The sequence below is a fragment of the Hemitrygon akajei genome, chromosome 11, assembly GCF_048418815.1.
Source record: "Hemitrygon akajei chromosome 11, sHemAka1.3, whole genome shotgun sequence".
In the NCBI taxonomy this organism is placed as follows: Eukaryota; Metazoa; Chordata; class Chondrichthyes; order Myliobatiformes; family Dasyatidae; genus Hemitrygon; species Hemitrygon akajei.
In genome coordinates this window covers 162,319,605-162,337,119 of record NC_133134.1, presented here as the reverse complement: position 1 = coordinate 162,337,119, position 17,515 = coordinate 162,319,605, and the positions used below count along the sequence as shown (strand labels likewise).

Here is a 17,515-nt window from a genome sequence, read left to right as displayed (position 1 = left end):
GAGATGAGGAGGGATTTCGTTAGCCAGAGAGTGGCAAATCTGTGGAATTCTTTGCCACAGAATGCTGTGGAAACTGACTTTATTGATAGTTCAAGCAAAGGTTGATAAATTATTGATTAGTCAGGGCATGAAGGGTTACAGGAGAAGGCAGTTGATTGAAGCTGAGAGGGAAATGGATCAGCCATGATGAAATGGGGGAGCAGACTCGATGGGCTAAGTGGCCATATATCTGCTCCTAACTCTTATGGTCTTAAGTTGGGGATGGATTGATGGTGATGGTCAGGACTGTATTGATTACTTTCTGTAGACATCTCCATTGGTGTTTCCATGTCAGTCCATGATGTAACCAGATAGAATACTCTCCACTGTGCATCTATAGAAGTTTGTCAAAATTTGAGATGACAAGCCAAACCTAGTTCAGGTTTATTGTCATTCAACCATAATAAATTTCTGTGCAAACCTCTAAGAAAGTAGAGGCACTATTGTGCCACCTTTCTGATGGTACTGACATGCTTGTCCCTGGGCGGGTCCTCTGATATGACAGTGCCATGGAATTTAAAGCTACTGACCCTCTCCACCTCAGATCCTCCGATGAGGAGTTACTCATGGAACTACAGCTATGATAAGGCACTTCCACCTATGATAATTACTTCTGTGGTTTTGCTGACATTCAGTCAGAGGTTGTTGTTATGGCATTACAAGACCATAAGACACTGGAACAGAATTAGGCCATTCAGCCCATCGAGTCTGCTCCACCATTCCATCATGACTGATCCTGGATCCCACTCAATCCCATACACCTGCCTATTCACCATATTCTTTTATACACTGACCGATGAAGAACGATCAACTTCTGCCTTACATATATGTCTGGATTTGGACTCCACCGCAGTCTGTGGCAGAGTATTCCACAGATTTACTACTCTTTAGTTAAATAAATTCCTCCCTACCTCTGGTCTAAGGGGTTGCGCCTCAATTTTGAGGCTGTGCCCTCTAGTTCTAGACATATCATCCTCTCCACATCCATCTGATCTAGTCCTTTCAACATTATGTCGGTTTCAATGAGATCCCCAAACGTTCTTCTGAATTCCAGTGAATACAAGCCAAATGCTCCTCATATGTAAACCCCTTCATTCCTGGAATCATCCTTGTGAACCTCTTCTGGGTGGTTTCCAACGATGACACATTCTTTCTGAGATACGGGGCCCAAAACTGTGGACAGTACTCCGAGTGTGGCTTGACTAGTGTCTCATAAACCCTCAGCATTATCATCTTGCTTTTATATTCTATTCCCCTTGAAATAAATGCCAACATTGCATATGTCTTCTTTACCACAGACTCAATTACTAAATGAACCTTCTGAGAGTCTTATGCGAGGAGTAAGTCACTCTGCACCTTTGATGTATGAACCTTCTCCCCTTTTCACCAAAATGCATTATCACACATTTCCCAACACTGCATTCCATCTGCCACTTTTATGCCCATTCTTCCAATTTGTCCTGCTGCAATCACATTGCTTCCTCAACACTACCTACCCCTCCGCCTATCTTCTTATCATCAGCAAACTTTGCCACAGAGCAATCAGTTCCATTATCTAAATCATTGACAATGTGAAAAGCAGCGGTTTCAATACTGACCCCTGATAAACATCAGTAGCCACCAGCAGCCAACCAGAAAAGTCCCCTTTTATTCCCACTCGCTGCCTCCTACCTGTCAGCCATTCCTCTATCCATGCCAGTATCTTTCCTGTAACGCCATAGGATATTATAGTTAAACAGTCTCACATGAAGAACCTTATCAAATCCCTTCTGAAAATCCAAATAAATGTCATCTCCTGCCTCTCCTTTGTCCACCCTGCTTGTTACTTCCTCGAAGAACTGTAACAGATTTGTCAGGCAGGATTTCCCTTTACAGAAACCATACTGACTTTGACTTATTTTATCATTAGTCTCCAAGCACCTCAAAATCTCATTCTTAATAACAGACTCAAACACTTTCCCAACCACTGAGGTTAGACTAACTGGTCTATAGTTTCCTTTCCTTTGCCTTCCTCCCTTCTTGAAAAGTGGACTGATATTTGCAATCTTTCAGTCCAGCCAGGACCATGCCAGAGTCAAGAGATTATTGAAAGACCATGACCAACGCATCCATTATCTCTTCAGCAACCTCTCTCAGGACTCTGGGATGTCGTCCATCTGGCCCAGGTGACTTATCCACCTTAAGACCTTTGAGTTTGCCACTTTTCCTTTGTAATAGCAATAGCACTCACTCGTGCTCCCTGACACTCACAGACCTCTGGCACACTGCTAGTGTCTTCCACAGTGAAGACAGATGTAAAGTACCCATTAAGTTCATCTGCCATTTTTTTTTTGTCCCCCATTACTACCTCACCACCATCATTTTCTGGTGGCCCAATATCAACTCTCATTTCCCTTTTACTCTTTATATAATAGAAATAACTTTTGGTACCCTGCTTTTATTATTGGCCAGTCTACCTTCATATTTCATCTTTTCCCTTTCTGTAGCTTTTTTAGTTCTCTTTTGTTGGATTCTTAAGTTTCCCAATCATCCAACTTCCCACTCACTTTTTGCTACATTATCTGCCCTTTCCTTGACTTTTATGCAGTCCCTAACTTCCCTTGTCAGCCACGGTTGCTTACCCATGCCACTGGAGAACTTCTTCTGAGAGATGTCCAATCCTGCGCCTGGTGAACTACCACCAGAAACTTCAGCCATCTCTGCTCTGCCATCATCCCTGCCAGTATCCTCCTCCAATCCACCTGGGCAAGCTCCTCTCTCATGCCTCTGTAACTCCCTTTATTCCATTGCAATACAGATATATGTGAGTTATTCTTCTTCCTCTTAAATTACAGTATAAATTCAATCATATTATGATCACTGCCTCCTAAGGGTTCCTTTACAGGAACCTCCCAGATAAGACCTGGGTTATTCCACAACACCCAATCTAAGATAGCCTTTCCCAGAATATGCTGAAGCACAAGCCAGTTTGCAGGCATTCGACAAATTCCCTCTCTCACGATCTGACACCAACCTAATTTTCCCAATCCCCTTGCATATTGAAATCCCCTATTACAATTGTGTCATTATCCTTATTAGAAACCTTTTCAAGCTGGATTTTGAATCTTCCCTCCCGTATACAGACTGATAATTGCTAGGTTTACTCTTAGAACCCTTTTTAATCAATGGAACCACATGAGCAATAAACCAATCCTCCGGCACCATCCCCGTTTCTAATGACATTTGAAATATTTCTGTCAGAGCCCCTGCTATTTCTACACCAACTTCCCGCAAGGTCCTGTCAGGACCCGGAGATTTATCCACTTTTATATTCTTTAAAAGTGCCAGTACTTCCTCTTCTTTAATTATCATAGTTTCCATAACTACCCTACTCGTTTCCCTTACCTAACACAATTCAATATCCTTCTCCTTAGTGAATACGGAAGAAAAGAAATTGTTCAAAATCTCCCTCATCTCTTTTGGCTCCACACATAGCTGTCCACTCTGATTCTCTAAGGGACCAATTTTATCCCTCACTATCCTTTTGCTATTAATATAACTGTAGAAACCCTTTGGATTTACTTTCACCTTACTTGCCAAAGCAACCTCGTATCTACTTTTAGCTTTTCTAATTTCTTTCTTAAGATTCTTCTTACATTCTTTATATTCCTCGAGCACCTAATTTACTCCATGCTGCCTATATTTATTGTAGATATCTCTCTTTTTCCTAACCAAGTTTCCAATATCCACTGAAAACCATGGCTCTCTCAAACTTTTAACCTGTCCTTTCAACCTAACAGGAACATAAAGATTCTCTACCCTCAAAATTTCACCTTTCTCTATTACATCCTCTATTACTCCAAACCATCCATACCTTTTACAGTATGGGCTTCCCAGTCTATGTGTGGAAAATTAACATCTCCCACAATCACAATCCTGTGCTTACTACAAATATCTGCTATCTCCTTGCAAACTTGCTCCTCCAATTCTCACTCCCCATTAGGTGGTCTATAATACACCCCTATAAGTGTTACTACACCTTTCCCATTCCTCAATTCCACACAAATAGCCTCCCTAGACAACCCCTCTAATCTATCCTGCTAGAGCACCGCTGTAATATTTTCTCTCACAAGCAACGCAACACCTCCCCCTCTTGTCCCTCCGATTCTATCACACCTAAAGCAATGAAATCCAGGAATATTTAGTTGCCAATCACACCCCTCCTGCAACCATGTTTCACTAATAGCTACAACATCATATTTCCAGGTATCAATCCATGCTCTAAGCTCATCCACCTTTCTTACAATGCTCCTAGCATTAAAATAAATGCATTTAAGAAATTCTCCACCTCTTCCTCTCTGTTTATCTCTAACAGTACAAAGAACTTTACTGTCTTCTTTTTCTTCCTTCTCCCATACATCTGTTCCTACACTCTGGTTCCCCTCCCCCCTCATATCTAGTTTAAATCCACTGGAGCCTCTCCAGCAAACCTACCTGCAAGAATATTTGTCCCCCTCCAGTTCAGATGTAAACTGTCCTGCCGGAACAGGTTCCACCTTTCCTGGAAAACTGCCCAATTATCTATACATCTGAAGCCCTCCCTCCTGCACCATGTCTTCAGCCACATGTTGATCTGCACTATCTTACTATTTCTAAACCCACCTTCATGTGGAACTATATACATTAATGATCTGGATAATGGGGTGGTAAATTGGATTAGTAAGTATACAGATGATACTAATATAGGTGGCATTGTGGATAATGAAGTAGGTTTTCAAAGTTATTTAGGCCAGTTAGAAAAGTGGGCTGAAAGATGGCAGATGGAGTTTAATGCTGATAAGTATGAGGTGCTACATTTTGGTAGGACTAATCAAAATAGGTCATACATGGTAAATGGTAGGACATTGAGGAATGCAGCAGAACAGAGTGATCTAGGAATAATGGTGTATAGTTCCCTGAAGGTGGAATCTCATGTGGATAAGGTGGTGAAGAAAGCTTTTGGTATGCTGGCCTTTATAAATCAGAGCTTTAAGTATAGGAGTTGGGATGTAATGTTAAAATTGTACAAGGCATTGGTAAGGCCGAATATGGAGTATTGCGCACAGTTCTGGTCACCGAATTATAGGAAAGATGTCAACAAAATAGAGAGAGAACAGAGGAGATTTATTAGAATGTTACCTGGGTTTCAGCACCTAAGTTACAGGGAAAGGTTGAACAAGTTAGGTCTTTATTCTTTGGAGTGTAGAAGGTTGAGGGGGGACTAGATTGAGATATTTAAAATTATGAGGGGGATAGATAGAGTTGACGTGGATAGGTTTTTTCCATTGAGAGTAGGGGAGATTCAAACAAGAGGACATGAGTTGAGAGTTAAGGGGCAAAAGTTTAGGGGTAACACGAGGGGGAACTTCTTTACTCAGAGAGTGGTAGCTGTGTGGAATGAGCTTCCAGTAGAAGTGGTAGAGGCAGGTTTGATATTGTTATTTTTTTTAAATTGGATAGGTATATGGACAGGAAAGGAATGGGGGGTTATGGGCTGAGTGCAGGTCGGTGGGACTAGGCGAGAGTAAGCGTTTGGCACTGACTAGAAGGACCGAGATGGCCTGTTTCTGTGGTGTAATTGTTATATGGTTATATCACCACTTTTGCTTTGACCGTCAACTGTGGAGTCTTCAGCAAACTTAAACATAGCATTGGAGCTGTACTTAGCCACACAATCATAGATATAAAGTGAATAAACCAGGGGTTAAAAACCCAGCCTCGTGGTTCACCTGTGCTGATGTTGAGTGTTGCCAATCCAAACAAACTGTAAGGGAGGAAATCAAAGATGCAGTTGCTGAAAAAGAAAATGGTGGGAAACTCAGTGCCCTACCACTCATCATCTAGGTCCTACGCTGGTTCGTCCTCATTAAGTGCAACACCTCACACTTGTCTGCAATACATTTCATCTGCCACTTTTCCAGCTGATCCAGATCCCCTTACAAACTTTGATAGCCTTCCTAATTGTCAGAGAGGCAACCAACTTCAATCACCCTCTGGCTTCTTGAATGAAACTAATGTCCAATCCAATTTTTTTGCCTCATCCTGAATGTCAAGCGACTGATCGTTCTTGAACAACCTCCCATTCAGGACTTTGTCAAAGGTATTGTTAAATCCATGTAGACAACATCTATTGCCTTGCCTTCATCAACTTTCCTGGTAACTTCCTCAACAAAATCTACAAGATTGGTTAGAAATGACCCTCCATGCACAAAGCCACGTTGAATATTCCCAATCAGTCCCTTTCTATTCAATTACTTGTACATCCAGTTCCTTAGAATAGCTTCCAATAACTTTCCCACTACAGATGTTAGGCTCACTGGTTTATTTAGGGGAATAAAACACAATATACAATTGGTCAGGCATTGTCTTTGACAGAGGGATAGAAAGCTGCCTTGTGATGTGAGCTGAGACCTTTCAATACCCCCACAGGTGTTCAACGACCCGATCCACGGCCACATTGAGATGCACCCACTGCTCGTCCGCATCATAGACACGCCGCAGTTCCAGCGTCTCCGCTTCATTAAGCAGCTCGGGGGAGCATACTTTGTGTATCCCGGGGCCTCCCACAACAGATTCGAGCACTCCATCGGGTAAGGACTCAGGGAGATTCCAGCACCCCATTGGGTAAGAATTTAGGGAGATTCGAGCACCCCATCGGGTAAGGACTCAGGAGATTTGAGCACCCCATCGGGTAAGGACTGGGGAGATTCGAGCACCCCATCAGGTAAGAACTCGGGAGATTTGAGCACCCATCGGGTAAGGACTGGGGAGATTCGAGCACCCCATCAGGTAAGGACTCGGGAGATTTGAGCACCCCATCAGGTAAGGACTCAGGAGATTTGAGCACCCATTGGGTAAGGACTCAGGAGATTTGAGCACCCATCAGGTAAGGACTCGGGAGATTTGAGCACCCCATCAGGTAAGGACTGGGGAGATTCGAGCACCCATCGGGTAAGGACTCAGGAGATTCAAGCACACATCTGGTAAGGACTCGGGAGATTTGAGCACCCCATCAGGTAAGGACTCGGAGAGATTCGAGCACCCACTCGGGTAAGGATTTGGAGAGATTTGAACACCCATCGGGTAAGGATTTGGAGAGATTCAAGCACCCCATCGGGTAAGGACTCGGGAGATTTGAGCACCCCATCGGGTAAGAACTCAGGGAGATTCGAGTACCCCATCACGTAAGGACTCGGAGAGATTCGAGCACCCCATCGGGTAAGGACAATACAGGAAGTTAGCCTGGTCAGTTGATGAGTTGTCACACGTAGGTCTTCCATCTAAAGCAAAGTGCGTCGATAGGTGATTCCTGAAGGGGGAGGGATGAATTAAAGAGCTGGAAGTTCCCACCTATCACCTTGTGGTTCTGTCTCCCCTCCCCCCACCTTTTAAATCTGCTCCTCAGCTTTTCTGTTCCCTAGTCCTGCCGATGATTTTTGGTCCGAAGCGTCGACTGTACTTTTTTCCGTAGATGCTGCCTGGCCTAATGAGTTCCTCCAGCATTTTGTGCGTGTTGCTTGGATTTCCAGCATCTACAGGTTTTCTCTTGTTTGAGGGTAGCCTGGAAGCTCCAACCCCGGTAAGATAGTGGACGTGCCTACGCCAGCAGTTGAAGCCAGTTCTGGCGGGCTGGGCAGATAAGATCAATTACAAGATCCAACGGCCAAGAAGGCGGTGCTGCAACGCCTCATGGAGAGCGAAGGGCACGACACGGGCAAAAGGTGACACGGCTATCCATCCACCGCAGCTGAGAAAGTCTCCAGTCGTAACGATCTTTCATACCATTGGACCAGGATTATTGAGGCCAAGAGAGTGGAACTGTCCCAGGGCATGGCTCTTTTACTGTAAAACTGTTCCCAAACAGGTTACATCATCGTCAGAAGCAATGGACAACCAACACATCCGTGAAATGCTCTAACAGAACTCTGAAGTAATATGATGTGAATTCCTTGATTGTGATGTTGACTGTGTGAGAATGCATTCTCTGTCAGGCAGACAGTGACCCGTATTACTGAGTGGGACGGAGGCCACGGGACAGTGTGAAGCAAAGTGGTGATCACCAGGTAAAATGCAGAACTGAGATCGGAGCAGAGAAGGCGAGACTGAACCAAGCTGTGTGCCGACACTGTGTTTATGAACATCCCCCTTTCAATGGACCTCTAACCTGGAGAGAATTGAAGCTGGTTCTCATTAACGTCCCTCCCTTAACCACTTCCTCTGACAGTTTATGCCATCTATCAACCACATTCTTAGTGAGGAAGACTGCCACTCAGATTCCTATTAAAGCTCCCCCCTCTCACCTTAAACCCATGCCTCAAGACAATGCATTTACCCTGCCTGTGCCCCTCCTGGTTTATACACCTCTATAAGATCACCCTTATTCTTCTTTCCTCCCATGAGTAAAGTCCCAACCTGTTCAACATCTCACCATAATCATTGGTATTAGTAAACAGCAGAGACTATGACAAGGCAATTATTAGCATCTATACTTGTATCAAGTATGGACATTTAGGGTAAATGGTATTTGAAAGCAGTTTGTGTGTCTGTATTTGATGGCTGTCTCTTTGCCCTGCAGTGTGGCTCATCTGGCAGGAGAACTGGTGAAAGTCCTGGCTAGGCGCCAACCGGAACTTCAGGTTAACCATCGGGATATCCTGTGTGTTCAGATCGCTGGACTCTGCGATGATCTAGGTGAGGGGGCAGCTGTGTAGAGGCCGATGTACCTCGCAGGTGAAGGCACTACAGGAGCATGGGAGCAGTTGGTGGGACAGCAACCTCCCTTTTATAGTTTTGCAAAGTTTGGGCTATTTGTTGACTTTAGAGATTGGGCTCAGTGCAAAGAGGGATGTCTCGGAGAAAGACTTCAAACCCAGCTCGTGGTCTCCAGGGAGTGACGGTGCAGGTCACAGTAATCGAAGCAGTGATTTGCTGGAGGTGTATTGCTCTTTCGGGGTGACCTTATGCTGATGAGATTTTAATCCTGAGTCCTTCTCTGTCCCTTCTGGTCAATTAAGAGTCTTTCCACTGTAACACTGATGTTTCATTTCCCAGGTCATGGACCATTTTCACACTTGTTTGATAGAAAATTTATCTCCGAAACACGGAAAGATGTGAAATGGAAGGTAACTCTCTCCGTATGCTTTGAGTAACGGTGTGTGTTAGCAGAGATGAGGCAGTGGGTTAGGTGCCAGAATCCCATCAATGCAGACCTTGTTTTTAGGGAGATTCACTCAGAGTGGAGCAGCAGATTTCCAGTGAAGGGAATGTCACAACGACTCTTCTACCACTTCTGGGGTACCACACAATGGTTTCTGGATTTACAGAGGATGGTCCAAAGAAACAAATCTGTGGGGGAAAAATGCGTTGTTAATGAGAGAGGTCAGAGGAGAATGGCCAGATTGGTTCATGCTGACAGGAAGGCATCAGTAACTCAAATAGCCACACTACAGAAGAGCATCTCTGAATGCACAGGATGTCAAACCTTAAAGTAGATGGGTTAAAACAGCAAAAGACCACAAACATACACTGAATGGCCACATAATTAAGTATCTAATAAAGTGGTCACTGAGTGTATATCCGTGTCCCATGCATTCTGAGTGAGATGTCTCAACCCAGCTTCCAACGGGTATGGCTCAGTGATATAGAACTGCTTGTGCCATGTGGAAGAAATGGTAACATGAAGGTTGGTTACACGGCAAGAAATCCAAAGGTTCACAGTGGTAGGCCAATTTGAAGTGGATCAGATCTGGGACAGAAAGCCATGGTCATGATGCTCAGAGCCTGGTCCATTTGTGACTCTGGAGTTGCAGCCATGTTGTTGTCTATTGCCCTCTGGAGCAGTCAGCCTTAGTCTTGGCCGTCCCTGAAGCAGACAGCTGTGGTTAGAGGTGGTGTTTACCATCTGTTGCTGGAATAAGATCTGGGCAATAAGATGGTTTTCTTGAACGTGGGGTGACAGCTGGACTGTGTGGTGAAGGAGGCATTTCACACACCCGCCTCCATCATTCAGGGATTTGAGTATAGCCGTTGGACATGTTGTGCAACATGTTGGTGAGGCCATATTGGGAATGTTGTGTTCAGTTTTCGTCAACCTGGTCTCAGAATAAATGCCTCTAAGATTACAAGGATGTCACTGTGACTTGAGAGATTGAGAGAGGCTGAGCAGATTGGGACTTTATTGATTAAAGGACAGGTGAAAAGGGGCTGATCATACAGAGGTGTATAAGATCATAGTAGCATAGTTAGGGTGAATTGAAGAACTAGACGGCATGGGTTAAGGTGACAGGAAAGAGGTTTCATAGAAACTTGGGCAACTGCTTTTTACACAGAGAGAGGCATGTATGTACAATGAGCTGATAGAGAAAGTGGTTGAGGAAGGAACAATTTAATAAGTTCCAAAAGATAGTTGTACATGTAGATGGATGGGACAGATTTAGAAGGTTATGGGCCAAATGCTGACAAATGGGAATTGCTATAATGGCCATCTTGGTCAGCATGGAGCAGTTGGGCCAAAGATCCTGTTTTTATCATGTACAAACAAGCTGGAGGAACTCAGCAGGTCGGGCAGCATCCGTGGAAACAAACAGTCAACGTTTTGGGCTGAGACCCTTCGTCAGGACTGAAGAAAGAGGGGGCAGGGGCCATATAAAGAGGGTGGGGGGAGGGTGGAAAACCAGTCAGAGGAAAGATCAAGGGGTGGGGGAGGGGAAGCAGGGAGGGGATAGGCAGGAGAGGTGAAGAAGGATTCTAAGGGGAAAGCACTATGGGTAGTAGAAGGTGGTAGAATCATGAGAGAGGTGATAGGCAGCTAGAAGAGGAGACAGAGTGAAGGTGGGATGGGGGAAGGGAGAGGGAGGGAATTACCAGAAGTTGGAGAATTTGATGTTCATACCAAGGGGCTGGAGACTACCCAGACCGTTTATGAGGTGTTGCTCCTCCAACCTGAGTTTGGCCTCATCATGGCAATAGAGGAGGCCATGTATGGACATATCCGAATGAGAATGTGAAGGAGAGTTGAAGTGGGTGGCAACCGGGAGATCCTGTCTGTTGTGGCGGACAGAGTGGAGGTGCTCGACAAAGTGGTCCCCCAATCTGTGTCGGGTCTCGCCGATGTAGAGGAGGCCGCACCGGGAGCACCGGATACAACAGATTACCCCAACAGACTCACAAATGAAGTGTTGCCTCACCTGGAAGGACTGTTTGGGGCCCTGAATAGTGGTAAGAGAGGAGGTGTAGGGACAGGTGTAGCACTTACGCTTGCAAGAACATCGAATTCTCCAACTTCCAGTAATTCCCTCCCTCTCCCTTCCCCATCCCACTTTCACTCTGCCTCCTCTTCTAGCTGCCTTTCACCTCTCTCATGATTCTGCCTTCTTCTACTACCCAGAGTGCTTTCCCCTTACATTCCTTCTTCACCTCTCCTGCCTATCCCCTCCCTGCTTCCCCTCCCCCACCCCTTGATCTTTCCTCCGGTTGGTTTTTCACCTGGCACCTTCCACCCTCCCTCCCACCTTCTTTATAGGGTCCCTGCCCCCTCCTTCTTCAGTCCTGACAACGGGTCTCTGCCCGAAACGTTGACTGCTCGTTTCCACGGATGCTGCCTGACCTGCTGAGTTCCTCCAGCTTGTTTGTACGTGTTGATTTGACAACATCTGGAGTGTACTTTGTGGCCTGTTTTCATGTTGTGTGACAGTGACATGACAAAAATTTATATCGATATGAACATGAGCTGCTGGCATTGTGTGGTGTGACATCAACTTGCTGTCCATGGGCGTTAATGCAGTAAACTAGACCACTGCTCCAGTTAAAATTGTTAATTTTAATATCAGTCATTTGCATAAAATGATGACTCACTCTTTCCTCTGATGTGTTGTTGCTTCAGCACGAGGATGCTTCTATTATGCTGTTCGAACACATGATTTCCTCTAATAATTTGGACCTGCAAAGCTATGGTCTGGTGTTGCCTGTTGATGTGGATTTTATAAAGGAACTGATCAATGGTCCAGAAAGAGACGATGCTTCTGATGGCTCAGAGGTAAGTGACACTGTTGAACTATGGAATTGGAGTATAAGCTGGAAATTTTACTTTGGTTTATGTACACCCAAACAAAAGAGAGCTAAATAATTAAATTAATGTTTTTGACCCCTGATCACTACTATTCATTTGCATGATGTGGCTGTCACTGCCGTCGTTGGACTTGTCCAGTATTAGTAGACCTTGAATTGAGGAGGCAGTGATGAGTCAGTCTCAGACATAAGTGTGGAGCCATTGGCTAGAGGACCAGAGAGGAGGTTCTGGTGGTGAGAATGTGGATCCGTGTTGTATATTCCTTCTCAAGGACATTTGAAACAAGTCAAAAGCATTCTTATGGGGAAGGGTGAACATCCAGAGATCATGTCCGATATCAGCATAAATAACATAGGCAGGAGGGGTGACAAGGTCCTATAGGGAGAGTTCAAGGGTTTATGTGCTAATTTAAAGGAGAGCTTCTACATGGGGGTGATTTCAGGATTGCTGCCAGTACCACGTGCAGGTGAGGACAGAAATAGGAAGATAATGCGGTTTAACACATGGCTAAGAAGATGGTGCAGGAGGGAGGGCTTCATATTTCTGGATCGGAAGGTGAGAGTTGTATAGAGAAGCAAGTTTGCACCTGTACTGGAGGGGGAAGAATATCCTTTTTTGAAGCAACACACACAAAATGCTGGTGGAACACAGCAGGCCAGGCAGCATCTATGGGAAGAAATACAGTTGACGATTCGGGCCGAGACCCTTCATCAGGACTAACTAAAAGAAGAGATAGTGAGAGATTTGAGAGGGGGAGGGGGAGACCCAAGATGATAGGAGAAGACAGGAGAGGGAGGGATAAATCTAAGAGCTGGAAAGTTGATTGGCAAAAGGGATACACAGCTGGCGAAGGGAATGGATCATGGGACAGGAGGCCTAGGGAGAAAGAAAGGGGGAGGGGAGCTCCGGGGGAGATGGAGAGCAGGAAAAGAGTGATTGTGAGAGGGACAGAGAGAGAAAAGAAGAAAAAAAGGGAAAATAATTAAGTAAGTAAATACATAAATAGATAGATAAATAAATAAGGGATTGGGTAAGAAGGGGAGGGAGGCATTAATAGAAGTTAGGGAAATCAATGTTCATGCCATCAGGTTGGAGAATAGACAATAGAGGAGGCCATGGATAGACATATCAGAATGGGAATGGGACGTAGAATTAAAATGTGTGGCCACTAGGAGATCCTGCTTTCTCTGGAGGACAGCATAGGTGTTCAGTGAAACGGTCTCCCAGTCTGTGTCGTGTCTCACCAATATACAGAAGGCAACACCGGGAGCACCGGATGCAGTATACCACACCAAAAAAAGACTACAATAGCGCCCCCCCCCCTTATCAGCGGGTTTTTGAAACATAGAAAATAGTTTCAGGAGTAGGCCATTTGGCCCTTTGAGCCTGCACCGCCATTCAGTATGATCATGGCTGATCATTCAACTCAGAACCCTGTACCTGCCTTCTCCCCATACCCCCGACCCCTTTAGCCACAAGGTTAGGATTTATAGTAAGGTTGGAATTGGTGCGGAGGCAGTGGAGAGCAGAGTGTTCGGAAGGAGTGAGGTTGGAATTGGAACAAGGTGTGGTGAAGTCGAGACGGTTGATGTCCTGTCGGCAGTTAGAAAAAGACTACAACAGCACCCTCCTTTTTTGAAGGTTTGCTAGTGCTGCTCTGGGGAGTTTAAACTAAAGTCGCAGGGGAATGGGAACCAGAGTGCCAGGGCAGCTAGTGGATGGGCTGCAGGGAATGAAGATGTTAAGCCTACATACAAACATGGGAAAGAGAACATTGAACATGGTGAGACTTGACTTGAATAAGGGAACAACATCCACAACCCTCCAATCCTCCGGAACCTCTTCCGTCCTCATTGATGATGCAAAGATCATTGCCTGAGGCTCAGCAATCTCCTCCCTCGCTTCCCACAGTAGCCTGGGGTACATCCCGTCTGGTCCCGGTGACTTATCCAACTTGATGCTTTCCAAAAGCTCCAGCACATTCTCTTTCTTAATATCCACTTTTCAGTTAATATCCAGCTTTTCAGTCCACTGCAAGTCATCCCTACAATCGCCAAGATCCTTTTCAACAGTGACATCAACAGTGTGGATGATAATGTGGGAAAAATTATCATGATATTTGCAGATGACATAGTGGATAGTGAAGACGGCTATCAAGGCTTCCAGTAATTCTCTGAACTCAAAGGAGATTGTTATCAGAAGCACGTTCATTCTCCTGGCATTCAGGACGAGTTAGTGAAATGGATTTTACATAGACTTCATAGGTGAATCCTGGGAGTATTTTGTAAATGATTGCCTCTCTAACCGGAGGCCCATGATGAGTGTGACACAGGGATCGGCACTGGATCCATTGATGCCTGTCATCTAAATAAATGGTCTGGATGATAAGATGGAAAACTGGATCAGCAAATCCGTGGATGACATCGTAATTGGGGGTTTAGTGCATAGCAAGGACGTCTGTCGAAACTTGCACTAGGATCTGGAAAATGTGCAGAAAAATGGCAGATGGAATTTAGTGCAAATAAGTGTTAGTGCACTTTGGGAGAACAAATCAAAGTAGTACTTATCCCCCCTCCCATCTATAATAAAACACACTCCAGGGCTCCCTCCCCCCTATAGGGGTGTTGTATATGAAGGGCCCAAAGCTTTGTTGAGGATTCCTACCACCCATCCCACTATCTCTTTGAACCCCTCTGTCAGGAAGGTGGCACAGGAGCATCAGGACTCGGACTACCAGCCTGGTAACAGCTTCTTCCCTCAGGCTGTGAGACTGATGAATACCTGCCACCAATGAGATCTCGTCACACCGACAGCAAGACGTTTACTGTTTATCTGTGCTGCACACTACATAGACTTCAGATTATATTTTATTAATTTACTCGTGGTAATATTTTGTTTTATGTGGTGTGTGAGGTATATGATCTGTGAGTGCACCATGGTCTGGAGGAAGATGATCTCATTTGGTTGTAAATATATAGTCAGATGACAACAAACTTTAACTTGAACTTGAAAGGGAGGCTGGAGACTTTAATCCTGGTGTGGGTCAATGGGACGAGGCCGAATAACAGTTTGGCACTGGCTAGATGGGCTGAAGTGCCTGCCTCTGTGCGGTAGTGCTCTCTGATTCCATGACTCCTTGGTAAGTACAGAGTAGGTTCCGTTAAGGACTTCACCCGCACCCCCATCTCCACTCACAGTTCGACCCTTTAGTTCCTGTGCTGATCTGTTGGGCGAGGTGCTACCTCTCATCCTGGGCCAGTACAGTTTGGTTTTCCCACTGGGGTTGCACTCGGTCTGTGTGATGTGGAGGGAATGAGGGAGAGCCTGAGTGGTGGATCCATCTTCACTCCCTGTGTGTTGCTCATCACTAACTCTGCTATCTAATCTCCCCAGTGGCCGTACAAGGGTCGTTCTCAGGAGAAAAGCTTTCTGTATGAAATCGTTGCCAATAAGCGAACTGGGATTGATGTCGATAAGTGGGATTACTTTGCCAGGTATGTAGGCCTCTCTGTAGTCTTCATCAACTGCCTTTGAGTGTTACATCATCTCTGACTTTTCTCAGTGTGAGCTTACCAGGAACATGGCTTAGTTAATTTTGACCTGGCTTAATCGTTTCTGCTGGGAGCTTAATGATTGAAAATCAGAAATGGCCAAGTTCAGTCCTGCCAAAGAGTTTCAGCCCGCAACATCGACTGTATTCTTTTTCAGAGATGCTGCCTGGCCTACTGAGTTCCTTCAACATTTTGTGTGTGTTACCCAGATTTTGTGTGTGTGTGTGTGTGTGTGTGTGTGTGTGTGTGTGTGTGTGTGTGTGTGTGTGTGTGTGTGTGTGTGTGTGTGTGTGTGTGTGTGTGTGAGTGAGAGTGTGTGGGAGTGAGAGTGTGTGTGTGTGTGTGTTACACCCACCATTACTTCTTCAGAAAACTGAAGTTATTCAACCTGTTCCCCACTGATCCTCACAGATTTTTGTTGATGCACCATGGCATCCTGACTGGATCACAGTTTGATACGGAAATGCTTTGTCTGAGACTGCATGGAATTGCAGAGACAGCTCCGGCCAACATGAAACCCGCTTCCTCATCATGGACTCTGTCTGCAGCTACAGCCCCTCACCCCGGAGATTCTCTCGTCTTCTCCTTCCATTGAGCAGAATATGGAAAAGTTTGAGACCGTACCACCATGTTCAGACAGCTTCATTCTACTGTTATTACACTGTTGAAAAGTCCTGTTGAATGATAATGAACTCTTGATCTCTCAATCTACCTTGTTGCAGCCCTCCCACATTATTTGTCTGCCTGCACTTGCTCTGTAACTGTAGCACTATATTTTGCCTTCTCTTATTGCTTTTCCTTTTCTCCTACTTTGACAAAGTTGTCTTTTAGGATAATCTGATTGGATGGCAAGTGAAACAAAGCTTTTCACTGTACATGTCACAATAAACCAGTTACCAAAGAAATGACAGTGGCTGCTATTAATGTGTTTTCATGTCTCTGAAGGGACAGTTACCATCTTGGAATCCGGAACAACTTTGACTATCAACGCATCCTGAAGTATGCTCGAGTCTGTGAAGTCGACAAAATGAAGGTCATATGCTTTCAAGATAAGGTGATGAATGTTTTGAGAAGCAGCAGGGTCTCTTTAAGTTTAGTTTGAAAATTCTTGGCTTATCCAGCCTGAACTCATTGTAATGGTTGTATATTGTGAGTCAGAAATATTATCTCAAAGGTTGTTATACTAACATCACGGAGAAGTACACACAAAAGATTCTACACATACTGGAAATCCAGAGTATCACCAACAAAGTGCTAGAGAAATCAGGCATCTTCAACAGAGGGAAAAAAAGAATGAATGTTTTGGGCTGAGACCCTACATCAAGACCAGAAAGGAAACTAGAAGAAGCTGTGGGGGGGCGGGGGGGGGCAAGGGGAAGAGTACAAGCTGGAAGGTGATAGGTGAAGTCAGGTGGGGGGAAGGTAGGTGAGTGGGGACAGGGGGATAGAGTGAGCAGCTGGGAACTAATAGGTGGAAAAGGTAATAGGCTGAAAAAGACATCTGATAGGAGAGGAGAGTGGAACATGGAGAAAGGGAATGAAGAGGAGCACCAGAAAGAGGTTTTGAATACAGAATATAATACTAATGGTAACACTCTTGGCAATGTGGAGGATCTGAGAGATCATGGGTTCTGTATCAATGGGACATTCAAAGCTGCTGCGCAAGTTGACAGCGTTGTTAAGAAGGCGTATGGTATTCATCAGCCGTGGGATTGAGTTCAAGATTCATGAGGTAATGTTAGAGTTATTTAAGACCTTGGTCAGACCCCACTTGGAGTACTGTTTTCAGTTCTGGTCACCTCACTACAGAAAGGATGAGGATACTATAGAAAGAGTACAG

The 17,515-nt window shown here is 45.0% G+C and overlaps 1 protein-coding gene across 1 annotated transcript in view; it reads left to right on the top strand.

Annotated features, from left to right (window-relative positions):
• Positions 1-17,515, top strand: part of LOC140736207 (deoxynucleoside triphosphate triphosphohydrolase SAMHD1-like) — a 55,129-nt gene that overhangs the window by 14,875 nt on the left and 22,739 nt on the right. Inside the window, exons 3-8 of the mRNA XM_073062119.1 lie at positions 6,487-6,647; positions 8,633-8,748; positions 9,109-9,179; positions 11,939-12,091; positions 15,518-15,618; positions 16,621-16,729. Of these exons, the coding sequence (XP_072918220.1) occupies positions 6,487-6,647; positions 8,633-8,748; positions 9,109-9,179; positions 11,939-12,091; positions 15,518-15,618; positions 16,621-16,729 (711 nt within the window). The remainder of the gene's footprint in view (positions 1-6,486; positions 6,648-8,632; positions 8,749-9,108; positions 9,180-11,938; positions 12,092-15,517; positions 15,619-16,620; positions 16,730-17,515) is intronic.